At 40.1% G+C, this 13,830-nt stretch overlaps 1 protein-coding gene across 2 annotated transcripts; it reads left to right on the top strand.

Annotated features, from left to right (window-relative positions):
• The first annotated feature begins 645 nt into the window (after window positions 1–645).
• Window positions 646–9,449, top strand: LOC149302882 (E3 ubiquitin-protein ligase Hakai). Of its 2 annotated transcripts, none has more exons than XM_089482151.1 (6): window positions 646–658; window positions 2,174–2,341; window positions 3,455–3,552; window positions 3,965–4,048; window positions 6,194–6,267; window positions 8,426–9,449. In XM_089482151.1, exons 1-6 carry the CDS (start codon window positions 646–648, stop codon window positions 9,447–9,449), a joined length of 1,461 nt encoding a protein of 486 aa, XP_089338277.1. The 2 variants fall into 2 exon arrangements, with proteins under 2 accessions (XP_089338277.1, XP_089338276.1); XM_089482150.1 differs by having other exon boundaries at window positions 3,452–3,552.
• The last annotated feature ends 4,381 nt before the right edge of the window (window positions 9,450–13,830 follow it).

Genomic DNA, 13,830 nt, shown 5'->3' with positions numbered 1-13,830 from the left:
TTATACTTTTCTTAATAGTAAATAATATGATACAATCAAAACAATGTCATCTAAAGAAAGCCCTTCTTGTCCTGAAAAAAACAATATCTAATGTGTGTGGGTTCAGTAAACGGGAAAGAAGAAAATTACAACTAAACACAAGCAGCGCAGAAATGTTAAAACGGCCATTGTCACGAAGGGTACAAAAAGTAAAATCAGCCTTTGTCACGAATGCTACACTGAATAAATACACACACACATATAATCATATTATATATATTTGTATATGTATATATATATATGTGTATATATGTATGTATATATATACACATATATATATATGTGTGTGCATGTATGTATGTATGTATATATATATATATATATATATATATATATATATATATATATATATATATATATATATATATATATATATATATATATATATATATCTCCACGGCTAGAGCTAGAGTGGACTCAAAATAAGAGTTTGACGCTCTCGTTTACGTCCAAGTGTCAAAAAGTTTACGCACTCGTAGCTTGCGTAGCTGGGTAGAACACGACGAGCGCAAGCGCAGTAACCTCGCACTATACTAACACTCGCGATACTTCCCCTTCCTCAAGCTGCCCGCTGACTTCCGCTCCCGGAGTGCTCTGCGTTGAATCATGGACCATAATGGTAAGGAGGGAAGTGCGATTGCGGGGGGGATAATTTTCCCCCTCTTGTTTATTACACGAGCCTGAAGGCTTCACGTTCGTTCTCTCTCGGTCGTGCGTTGGATGGGTAGTTAGGCTAGCATATTAGCGGCATCAGCAGCGTTGTATGCCGTGTGCTCCCGGCTCAGGCCTCAGTACGCTTCCTGCTAACTATGTGCATCTTGACGAATGGTTACCGTAATATCTGGCGCAATTGCCCATCGCGTCCCGAGTGTCGCATTAAATGTGACTGCTAATCCTACTTACAAAGCAATATCTGCAGCGTAAACACATAGAAGTGGGAAGGGGCGTAACAGCGCGCTGTCCGTAATCCGGTGTGGTGAACTCTTCTGCTTGTACAAATTAAGAGGCAGACGAGCTGTACTGGGTTAAGGCGGGATAGAGTAACATCAGACGAGGGGTCTAAATGTCGGTATTTATAGTAAGAATGCACACATCCATAGAGTATAAGGCCCCTGTCCATTCAGCACAAAATGCATGAATTAACTTTGTTGGAAAGGGCAGCACATGGTTATAAACCTCATTTACAGTGTCAGGTCACAATCTAAACTGTACATTGAATAGGTGTAACACACACTTGTTGAGTACTTGACCGATGAAGACACAAACTACAAATAAGGTGACCCCATTCATATTAGTTTTCAGTCCAGATAACCATATCTATTAGTAATAAAGAAGATCATGTCTGTTCCCGAGACAAAAGCAGCCTCTACAAATTCTGGTTGATGATGTTTGCTGTAGAAGCATTAATAAAATATTATTCATTTTAAGGGTTGTAGGTTCTACGACCACTGCTGTCATTGTGTGACCCATTTATGGACAAGTCAAAATACATTAGGGGCTTATGTGTCAACTTTTAAATTAGAAGTTTATGCCGGTATTCCCACCACACCTTAAAAAGTTGCATTCCTTAAAACAAATATTAACTAATCCAAACGTATTTTGAATTCCTTCTGATGCAGATGCATCTTCTGTCTTTATCAGGATGGCAGGGAAATCTTTGTGGGTTAGACATAAGGTTTTACCAGTATGCTGGTGCTGGTTTAGATTGTATTAAATCACTTTATAAGCAGAAATTATCTGCAGATATAATGTATTCTTTAAATAACTACTTGAAGTAGAGCCGGTGTTGAAACTTGCTTGGTGATTTTCGATAAGGTTACGTTTTTAGCTTTACCCTTAATTCCTTAGGGAAGCGCAGAATGTGGATTAAAAGGTAGAATTCCTCTAATGGGGCCCCCTCCACAGAGAACATGCAAAATAAAATCTCTAATAAAAAGATACAGCAAGCAGTATTTCTCACTTAAAATTACACGGCCCAATTATTTAGTTATATACAGTAAAATCAGTATATGCGTATTCATTTTTAAACTTTACATTATTGGCACATCCTCATATGGAAATATATACAGATTGTGATGTTCAATATAATAATAAATATTATTTCTTTATTTTTTTCTATATCTATTCAACCTAGACAACGACTTGCAAGGGACTAACAGTATGGGATCCCTGAGTGGACTGGATGTCCGAAGACGAATTCCAATAAAGCTTATTTCAAAACATCCAAACAAAAGTAAACTGTCACCTCGTCCTCAGAGGAACCTGAACCGCATGCCTACCAAGCCACAGACAGGTGAAGAAGGTATAATGTATTACATAGTAGTAGTGTTATGCATGCCACCTGCAGAGGTTTTAAAGGTACAATAATAATCATTAAGTCTTCTGTTACTAAACATTTTGTTTCTTTAACATGAATACACAGGTAATACCAAATGATCCCAAATGCTTTTGTGTGTGTTTTATTTTTTTGCATATCACTTAAAGATTGAATTTATCTGTATCATTATTAGTATACAGAGGTCAGTCACTCTTCCAGATATATGAATTGAGTTGTTGGCCTAGACAAACAGCAGATTCTGATGGTGGGTTGTGCAATAAACCTTGATGGAAGTCAGATACCGGCACATGCCAAATGTAGTCTATGAATGGGCCGGAATAATTGTCTTATTATCCTCCTACTAAACCATCGTGACATTCTATTCTGTCAAGATTATTGTGGCACATTAATTCTATTGTGATGGTATGGAAATTAATACTACTTAGTGCTGGTAGGTTCCCTGTCAATGTGATTAGTTAATTGCAACAACCGTGTTGTTCACACAACAGCAAATATTATTTGACAAACGCTGGCTTTGTCTCACATGTTACTCTGATTGCGAGACGGATGCGAGGTGTCATTTTTTTTATATTAAATAATGGGAGGATTCATTATAGATACATATCTACATAGTGACAACTGAAGTGAACCATACTTATTGTTTACGATATATTTTCTTTAATTCCTTTACTGTATTGACTGTAGTACTTCCTCCTAGAAGTATTTTACAGACTTATTGGACTCTGAAGCAATAATCTCCAGGACGTGGCAGAGTATTCTAAATATTTACAGTTATCTGTAAAGCAGCATTATTGCGTTTTTTTCCCATTTGCACTAATAGTGTTCAATGTGATGTCCCAGACCACCATTATTCAATTTTGATGGGAGAAAGATTTTTGATAGTTATCAATTAGAAACATATTCTTAATAGGGCATCAGTCTCATTAAACAAATGTCAATAAAAAAAGAATGTATGCATTAAAAGCCACAGTGAGGGTCCCCACAGAGAATAACACTTGAGTTGGGTATCACTTTGTGAATAGATTTCAATGCAACGACTACTATTTGGATTTAAAGAAGGTATGTTTTTCCCAGGAGGTTTTGATTATAATGAAGAAGAGAGGTACGACAACAAAGGAGGGGATTTATTTGGCAATCAGCGGAGATTTCCTTCACACACGTTTTGGGACTTTAAGGTACAGTAGTCAAGTGTGGATAATCATATTTACTGGTTCTATACCCAACTTGCTTCTTCTAAAATTGTTCTGTGCTGAATATGAAAAATGTTTTTTGTCCTTTCCCATAACTACAGAGCGCTCTTTTTACCTTGCAGAGGAAAAGAGACCTTAATTTGCTTTATAAAACTTTTCAGGCAGATAATAGAGTGCTCCAGCGTCTGCCTTACATAAAGAGCCTCCCTTACGCATAGTTAATATATTCAGTTTAGTAATGGCAATTTCGTACCAGGGTGGTAACTATTTCAGTTTGTAATTAGTATAAAGTAATGTACACAAATTAAGGTGACATTTGGTGGCTGATTATGTATTGAAATATGCTGCATTTGGGTTTCTATGAATGTGCATTTTAAACAAAGACATATTTTCACAGCTCAATCTCGTTGGAGAGAAGGAGGAAACCCCCGTCCATTTCTGCGACAAGTGTGGTCTTCCTATAAAAATTTATGGGCGCATGGTAAGAAACATAGAAAATGAAAATGGTTCTAATAGTAGAAACATGAAAATTGTTGGGAGATAACAGCTACCTGGCCCATGTAGTCTACCCATTATTTCTACTGTTAAGACCTTAATCTGTACTTCATATTGTCAGTACATTAATACATGACACTAGGTCACCATGACAACTGGAAACCGCATGATGGCACCCAGGGTTTTGCAGGACAAGGGGGTAAAACCTTGCCAGGACTGCCATTGTGAATCCAGCACCCTATGCGTTCCTTCGGGCGTGCAGTGAGAGAGAGTAGTGCATGTGAGTGCGTGTATATTGTATTGTCAGCCAGTGTGTATTTGTATAAAGGTAGTCAGTTTGTGTGAATATATAGTGCTAGAGTCAGTATGTCTACTGTAATATAGTGTCTATGTCCACAGTGTTAGTGTGCATTGTATATATGTATGTTAGCCAGTGCTCATTTGTGTCTGTTTGGATAGTGTGTCCATGTGTATAACCGTGTGGTGTTAGGATGTCTGGTGTTGTGTATGTTACAGTATTGCATTACCATGATTGTATGTCAACATAGTGTGTGAATTAGTGTATGTGTGTACATACGTATGATAGCGTGTGTTTTACTGTAAGGTGTTTGTGGCGTAATATGTTAACTTGTGTCTGTTACACATACATTAAGTGCATATATGAGCACATGTTAGTATTTGGTGTTGGCATGTGTGACTGTCAGCTTATGGTTTTATTGTGGGCGTGTGTTATGGGTGAGCCTAGGGTTAGTGGCACCTGGGAGTGAAGGAGCAGGAGACTGCTTGACAGATTTGCGCTGCATTGGTTTATGCAGCATGACGTGCCGTGTGCCAGCGTGAAGGATACACAACACAAGTGACAGGCACAGTTAGCTGCATTCCAGGTAGATTCATGTTGCTTCATTTATGTTTACTAATGCTTTTGTCAACTTTATTTAGTAAACACTGAATTGATTTTTCTTCAATCAATCTATTTAGCAATCTAATAATTCTAACTTTACTTGATTTACCAATAATTAAATGTATTAGTTTATAAGCTTTTGGACTAACGTTTTCACTAATGTATTCTTTATGAAATGGATTATAATTCATCTGATTTTGCCAAATATTTAATGTATTGATCAATACTTTATTAAAAAACATTTCTACTTTTTTCTTAATTATGACATGTATTATTAAGGGGACTGAAACATCACCTTAGACAGAATGGAGAAGGGAGATATGACTGAAACTTTAAATATGAGAAAAACATGACTGAAAAAAATACATATATACGCTTCTGTTATTTTGGCTGCCCCCTAGATCCATACCAAATTTGTCAAGCACTGGGTTAGTTATTGACTATAATATGAGACATGTTCTTACAATACACGCTGCTGTTCGATCCATCGTGCATTCTGCTCTCTGTGATACCAGTGGGAATCTTCCAATCCCATTGTGGATGCTCATATCGTTTCTGTTAAGGATCAATATGATTCAAATGAATTTATTCACTAAAGGGATAGTTGACAGGAGAGTTGTGATTTTTATCTTCATTATGAAGGGCCAGCACTAGCAATTGTATCTAGTAAGAACAGGTTAGATGGTCCTGCATGATCATGCGAGTGGAGAGATCTTGCTGATTTACCAATGCATTACAGGGCCGGCCAAGCTCTTCCTGTAGCAGAGGCTCGTTCATAATTTATAGTAAAGTGAAGGAGCAGAAACAGCTCGCCTGTTAGTGTTTAGAGTTAGTGGTTACTGCATGCATATATCCATCCATATTACGGAGTGGTCCATAAGATGGCTTTGTCTACACATTGCTTGTTTTGTGATATCTGCAGGGCAAAATTGTTTAACTCCTTTACTTGAAACGTCGCGTTTTTCGGCTTTAATTGTTGAACTTGTGATGGGATTTCTGAATTGTGCCTGTTGCTTAATGATTTTACTGCCTTCAATGGTAAAACCATCTCTTGCCAACATTAGCCTAATAATTAAACTGACTTAATGGATGAATTAGGGGTTTAGCATCTTTCTTCTTGAAAAGTTTATTGTTGTCTGTAAACTCTCTCATTTAGTGTGTAAACACTTTTGTGAATGTTTGCTGTGTTCTGCATATTAATATGTATTGCTTTGGTTTTCTTCTGCACAGATCCCTTGTAAACATGTTTTCTGCTACGATTGTGCTTTACAGCACGAGAAAAAGGGAGATAAATTGTGCCCTGGGTAAGTCCTAAGAACCCAAGAACTTTAAACCGTAATACAAAATGTATTGCTTTTCCTGTACTAAGTGTGTGTGTGTATATATATATAATATACTGTATTGGCTCGGATATAGGGTGCCCCCGAATATAGGCCGCACCCTAAAAGTTTGGTGCTTTTTTTTAAAGAAAGTTTTTTTAATAGATATGCTGCCACTCTGCCCCCTTCCCCCCCCCCAACTTACCAGAGCAGACTCCCGGGTGTCTTGCAGGGCCGGTGGGGGACTTTACGCAATACAACTTCCGGTGCCGGCACTCAGCGGATGTGCCGGCACCGGAAGTTGTATACGCGTATTGCGTAGATGTCCCCCGCCAGCCCCGCAAGACACCCGGGAGTCTGCTCTGGTAAGTCTTGGGGGCAGAGGTAAAATGCATCGTGCGGATGTTCACCGGCCGCGGCGATGCACGTAAACGACCTCCGCTGCCGGCACGTCTCGTGGGAATTCCCGGCAAGGGAGATTGTTAAAGCACATCGTGCCGGCAGCGGAGGTTGTTTACGCGCGTGTAATCCGTGCTGGCACTCCCCCCGTGGAAAGTGCTGGCAGGGGAGGCTGTCTGAGCGTATTGGAAAGTAGGATACGCGTCCCCTGCACCGCTGCATCCTAATCCTGCTGCCTGCCCGGCGCCCGGAACTGCATGTCCCGGGCGTCGGGTGCTAGACCCCGAATATAGGCCGCACCCCCACTTTAAAGACTTAGTGGGGGGGGAAAAGTGCGGCCTATATTCAGGCCAATACGGTATATATATATATATATATATACAATTAAATTACTCTATACTAGCTGTGTCACTATAAGAGAGAACCCATTTCTATTGGATTCATTTGTAAAACACTTGCCGTTTCCCTTTCCTGAGTTAATTCCCAGCTAAGTCTTCTTTTCAAAGTATTTTCAAGGATCCTAGTCTAATAGTATAATAATTTGCTGCATATTAGTGCAGACCTTTCCACTCTAGTAAGTGTTATATTTATCCTCAATTGCTGCTGTTTTTTTTTTTTTTTTAATGTAACAATGTTTATAATAGGTATTTTAAATATTGTGTGAATTCTGGTTTTCCTTTTTTTTGTGGTGTAATGTCTCTTTCCCCTTCCCAAAAGAACACTTGTTGAAGAAAGTACTGACGCCTACAAGCGTATGAGGTAGGTTCTACTAGAATAGTATTTTCTTAAGTCATGTGACAAATGCTTTCAGAGTTATACATGTCTGTTTTCAGAGTGCCTTAGCCCTGAATATTTTCTATTGTGTATTTAAATTTAGCACCTATGTGCTAATTTTTTGTAGATGTGGTATGCCAGCGGATTAGTAAGCCACTTTGCGTGTTCTTCATTGTACTTTATGCTGCAAAAAAATCACATAATTTGTGACAATTATCTTACTACTTACTGTGCACTGTAAATGGGGAAACCCCAGTCTGCTTCACCTGCTTGAAGAGCTGGCCTATGTGTTAAACAGCTAAACCTGTAAGGAGACTAATACACTGGTGCAGGGAACTCTCCTCTCTGACATCTGGGGAAGGTCTGTGCAGTGGACGGAGGCAACCCCCGCTGCTAACCGCACCACCTTCCGGATGCAGCGGAAGTTGCCTACGCGAATGGTGCAGACGTCTACCCGCTGCCCCGACATTTGCTCTGAAAAAAACATTGTCTTATAATCGAGCAAATACGGTAATATCTGATTCCCTTCATTATATCAGTAGAACAGTGCTCTTGATGACCCTTGTTAAATTAATAATTGAAAAATAAATAGTTTGCAATAGTTCTGAACAATTCCAATCCTGGAGGGCTGCAAGTAGGCCTTCCTTGCCATAAAATCTGTTGAATAGATTTTTAATTGATACATATGCTCGAGCTGGGATATTCAAAAATGGTGGCCGGTTTGTAACCCCTGGTTTAGAACAATCACTTGCTGGTTTATACAGTATATCAAGTGTGCTGATATAGAGATGTGTTATAATGACAAAACACTATCTGCACAAATTAGTAAAACACACTTTTTTTGTTCACTCTTACTAAAAGGAGGTACACTTGAAGTTGCATTTCTAAGCAGATTTATTATGGAAGATATATATAATTATAAATTTGTGGTTTGGCTGATATAGTAAATAATCTCGTGTTTTTTTCCCAGTTGTAACGATCCTGTTCAGCGCATTGAACAGTGTACACGTGGATCGCTCTTCATGTGCAGTATTGTACAAGGATGTAAGAGAACATATTTGTCTCAGAGAGACTTACAAGCGCACATCAATCATCGCCATATGAGAGCTGGAAAGCCAACTACACGTCCTCAACCTGAGCCAATCCATCCTCCAATGCCTCCACCTCCCACAGAAATTACAGATCGTTTCATAATGCCTCCAGACAAGCTCCATATAACTCATATGCCCCCCAAACAGCACATACTAATGCCTCCTCCCCCAATACAGCATGTTCCTCATGAGCATTTTAATCCACAACATGAAGATATGCGCGGATCACCAGCCGACATCTCCATGGCCCCACCTCCGCCCCGCCCTGTTTCTCAAGATGCTTTCCGGATATCTACTAGGAAACATAGCAATTTAATAACTGTGCCCATACAGGATGATTCTAGTTCTGGTGCACGGGAGACACCTCAGGCACCTGCTTTGCATCATCCTGAGTATCCAGGCCAGCCAGTGGTAACTCATCCTCACCATATTATGCCTCCCCAACAACATTATGCACCTCCGCCGCCCCCCCCACCCCCAATCAGTCATCCAATGCAACATCCTCCTCAAGGAGCTGGAACACCTCACATGGTGTACAGTCAAGGTCCACCACCACCAATGACAACTGCTCCACCTCCAATTACACCTCCTCCTGGACACCTAATTGCTCAAATGCCACCATACATGAATCATCCTCCTCCAGGACCACCGCCACAACATGGTGTTCCACCTGTAAATGCTCCTCCGCCACATCACTACAATCCTAACTCTATGCCACAATTCAGTGAAGATCAAGGAACACTCAGTCCACCATTCACGCAACCTGGAGGAATGAGTCCAGGCATGTGGCCTGCACCTAGGGGCCCCCCACCACCTCCTCGTATGCAAGGGCCTCCTTCTCAGGGTCCTATACCTGGACCACATCACCCTGATCAATCTAGATACAGGCCATATTATCAGTGATTTCTTTAATTTCAACTTGCTAGGTTTATTTTTGTGCATCAGCTGCAGTTTTACAATAATGTGTACACTGTCTTATTTGTCATTAATCCCACCCATTTTCTGGGTATTGGTGCATACATATTGTTTTGCTTAGGATGTTGATATATTTTTGTTTAAGCTGTTAAACCTTGCATTTCTGAAATGTGTTGCAGAATGAAAATGTAATGTAATGTTTTCCACATTTTGTAGCTGTAACAAATATGTATAGTACCACTGTCATCCTAAATATTTTTGTTACATTAAACTATTAGAATTATATTGTGATGCTTTTATGAAACTGTTTAAAATGAATGTAATTATAGATGTACAGATATTTGTTCCCTTAATTTTTTTTTCCTTTCGTAGTAACACAATAACACCTGTTACAGTGTGTCTGGTATGTTTACCAGTGATTCAATAAATAAATAAATTCACAACAGATTACACATTTTATTTCTTAGTATTTTCTTTACATGTCTTATATTTATTAAGATTGAGTTTCTTTATGGTCTTCAGAATTGACATGTGCTTTAAATGACAAATACATAAGCCATTTTTTAGATTATAAGACTGGCTTTTTGGTGGGAAAATTCTAAAATTGCTTCTATCTTATGTTCTAAATGTAACCAGGTAGATGGACAATAGGTTTATAATACTGCATTTCCATGGCGAGCCTTGGGTGTCTTCAGACGCACTTTATCTGCTGATGTTGCCCATAGAATAGTTTTGCTCTATACTATTTCTGCCCGTACATTTCTGTATTTAAGATGTCTTTTGAGGTGTGGCGGAGGTAAATTACTGAACAGCTTAGTTCACTTCAAGGCCAGGGGCTGCTAAATAGTGTGTGGCTACACATTTCAGTATTGCATTTACAGCAAAGTTAAGAGACCTGCAACATCTGACACCAGTCCCAGCCTTGCATTTCCATGTCCCTTTCGGCAGTATACTAGACCCATACAGCGATTACAGGAGATTAGAAAATCCCAAGAACCTACTTTGAACCGTTCTTGCTTTTATTTTGTGCCCTAGAAGTATGGGTACTCATCTCTCGGTTTTGTAATTTTGCTGAGCACATGGAAGATCTTGTGTTTCCCTTCAATCAGTGGGGAGAGCCTCTTTTACAGGGTCCCCAGGGGGACTCTAAGCTCACCTACTTTCGGCAGCCCTTGGGCGGGCCAGCCTGTCTTCAGGAAGCTGGGACTCCATTACTTTCTGCCATCGGTGCGGCAGGTTTTTCTCCTTTGACGTGCTTCCGGTTTCTTCCTGGGTGGCCAGGGGGCGCCTGAGGTCAGTGTCCTCATCAGCAGGAAGCAGATTGCTTCTGATGAAGTATCCTGTGATTATTTTCTGCTCCGGTGTTTTTTTCTGCCTCTTAGCCCAAGATGTCGCTAGATAAGCCAGACCTCCCTGAAGAATCACCAGCCCCTAGGAAGGCTACATCTAAGACTGCCACAGAAGAGTCTATTTCAGAATTTAAAGAGTAAATGAAGTCTGAGTTCCAGTCTATGTTTCAGCAGATCAGTTCATCGGTTTTGGATTCCTAACCCTAGACTAAATCAGCTGGTCTCGACCCTCTGCCTGAATTTTTTCAAGGTTCTTTTAAAAAGCCTAAGGCCTTTCCAGTTCATGAGAAATTAAGATCCATTATTACTGACCAGTGGATGAATTCAGAAAGGAAGCTTACTATCTCCAAAAGGGTCTCCAGACTTTTTCCTTTTCCAGAAGATTTTTCTGAGCTCTACCTAGCCCACAAAATAGATGCTCCAGTGGCCAGAGCCACTAGAAGATCTGCTATTCCTTTGGAGGATTCCTCTCATTTTTCAGATCTCATGGATAAAAAGGCAGAAGGGACGGCTAAGAGATCTTCTGAAGCCTCAGCAGCAATCCTTAAACCAGGTATTGCGGCAGCTTCTGTGGCCACGGCTATGCCCTTATGGCTCCAACAGGTTGAAGATGATATCCTAAGAGAGGTGCAGGAGAAGACCGTATTCTCCGTGGCATTTCAGACTTCAAGATTGTGGCTGATTTTTCATGCGATTCAGTTATGGAGTCGGTTCGCATGGCTGCTAGAGCCTTTGCCCTGTCCGTTGTTTCTAGAAGAGCTCTGTAGCTCAAATCCTGGTCTGCAGACTCTGCCTCCAAGCAACATTTGTGCGGGATTCCCTTCTCTGGGAAGGATTTGTTCGGGAAGGAGCTGGAAGTTCTTTTAGAGAAAGCTACTGGCGACAAGTATTTTTTGCCTAAACGTAAGTATTTACTGCATTTTCGGCCCAACCCTTTCAAGTCTTCCAGAGGTCAAGATTCCAGAACCCAGGCCCGGTTTCGAGACAGGCCTTATGGTTCCAGATTTCATCCCTACCGTGGTAGAGGAAGACCTTACTCCTCTAAACAGGAGGATGGAGCCTTAAAGAAGCTGTGACGCCAGAAATTTTGCGGTAGGGGGCAGGCTGAAGAGTTTTCTTCATCTATGGGCTCTCTATTGTTCAGACATTATGTTAGGGATATTAATGAGACAAAATAGGCAAAACCAATATTCTATCACATACGCAAAATAATGATGCTATCAATTGTTGTAGGACCACATCCACAATATTAATATAATGAGACACCCTATATTTTATTTCTGATCCTAAATTCTTTCAGATCGCGCGAAAATTATAAATCAAAATTATATTGTCACGGTCCTGGGTCCGGTCGCGGTCCCGGGTCATAATGTGCAGCTGTGTGCTTGCGGGTCACGGAGACCAGAGGATGAGATCTCGGGCTCCGTTTCTGGTGGGAGTCCGCACCCCCCGGGTTGCCGTTCCTGTTCTCCGGTCTTCCTCCACTGGCAATCACCGGTGCAGGAAGCGGGAAGGCAGATCTGGGGATTCGGCAGCAAATATGAATTATTACTTGCAAATTTTTTACATCATTGTCATTATTACAGGTTATAAGCTGCAGTCTCACAAGCCATCATATACAATAATGCCATATACTATTTCCCATAAAAAGGGAATTCTATATTGAAGTAGACAAAATTCACCTCTATTCGGAATAATAAAACCATTATATTTACCACCACTTGTTGCTGTGGTCCAACTGGTCCTTGTAGATAGCAATCCAGTTTCAGTGGAAAAATTAAGTGGAAAGAATTATAACTTTCTTAAAGTTATATATATGTTAGAAACTCAAAGTAATTCTAAGAGTAAAATATGGTGCCAAGATCTTGTGATGTTCCAAAATTCCAATTGTCTGTGAGTAAATTTGTGAATGAGTCTGTAATGGTGAGTGAGTCCTTAAATTATTTAAAACATAAGCTTTTAAAGATTGGGCTTATTATCATATTGTCCACCTATTGATTGGAATTCTCCAGTCATAATGGTGGGTTTTACCCATTATAATTAGGACTTCTTATCATATTTGTACCATTGTATTTCCTTCATTTACCTCTAAGAGACACTCTGGTCTAAGAAATAACTTTAAGACAATTACACATAAGTTTGCGATTTATCCTTGGTCATCCATATCTCTAGATGTTACCTCCTAGGTAGTAAATCAGTTTTGGTGGTCTTCCAATGTATCCCCCATTCCAGTTTACATTCCTAGAGAAATGCAGCTTCTACTCCTTAACTTTCTCATGGAAGATAAGACTAATTGGGTAATATTTGCTGAAACAGCTATATTCATAAATGCTTCTTTGTTCTCAATATAGAGAGAACAAGGACAGAAAATCATTATATGATTAAGGAAAACAAAATGGTTCTGACTCCATTTTGTATTCATCTAACATACGCAAATATAGAATACTTGTTTTCCAGCATAAAATATCTGACAGTTTGGACCCTGAGAATCATTTCCAGAGGGTACAGTCTGGAGCTTGTCAGCACTCCCCCCCCCCAGAACGGTTCATGATTGCTACCCCTCCTGCGGATCCCTTCAAGAAAATGGCGCTTCTGGATCTTGTTCAAGATTTTGTGAGGAAACAGCTGCTTATCCCAGTACCTGCTGCCCAAAGAGGAAGAGGTGTTTACTCCCACGTCTTCGTTGTTCCCAAATCATTAGGAGACTTCAGATTAATTCAAGTTTCTGAACCATCTTGTGGCCTACAGAAAGTTTGGGATGGAATCTATCAAATCCGCCGTAGAGCTTCTTTCTGGAGGAGATTTTTTGGCTACTCTTGATCTACAAGATGCCTATCTCCATGTTTCCATCAGGCAAGAATCCCAGAAGTTCATTTTGGTAGTCATCCCGTTCTCGTTCGGGATTCATCACTTCCAGTTTCAAGCCCTTCCTTTTGGTCTCTCTTCTGCACCAAGGATTTTTACCAAGCGGATATCGGGCAGTGTGGCTTTCCCAAGGAAAGAAGAGATCAAGATAGTCC

The sequence above is a fragment of the Sceloporus occidentalis genome, unplaced genomic scaffold (genome assembly GCF_023333645.1).
Source record: "Sceloporus occidentalis isolate IW3139 unplaced genomic scaffold, rSceOcc1.0.p SCAF_17, whole genome shotgun sequence".
Classification (NCBI taxonomy): domain Eukaryota; kingdom Metazoa; phylum Chordata; class Lepidosauria; order Squamata; family Phrynosomatidae; genus Sceloporus; species Sceloporus occidentalis.
Note: the sequence above shows the minus strand (reverse complement) of the source record. Positions and strands in the feature narration are given on the sequence as shown.

Excerpts from the sequence above, each read along its gene's own strand:
- LOC149302882 (XM_089482150.1), top strand. Across the intron at positions 2,342-3,451 it reads GCCACAGACAGGTGAAGAAG|GAGGTTTTGATTATAATGAA; the intron begins GTATAATGTATT and ends TGTTTTTCCCAG. Across the intron at positions 4,049-6,193 it reads TAAAAATTTATGGGCGCATG|ATCCCTTGTAAACATGTTTT; the intron begins GTAAGAAACATA and ends TCTTCTGCACAG.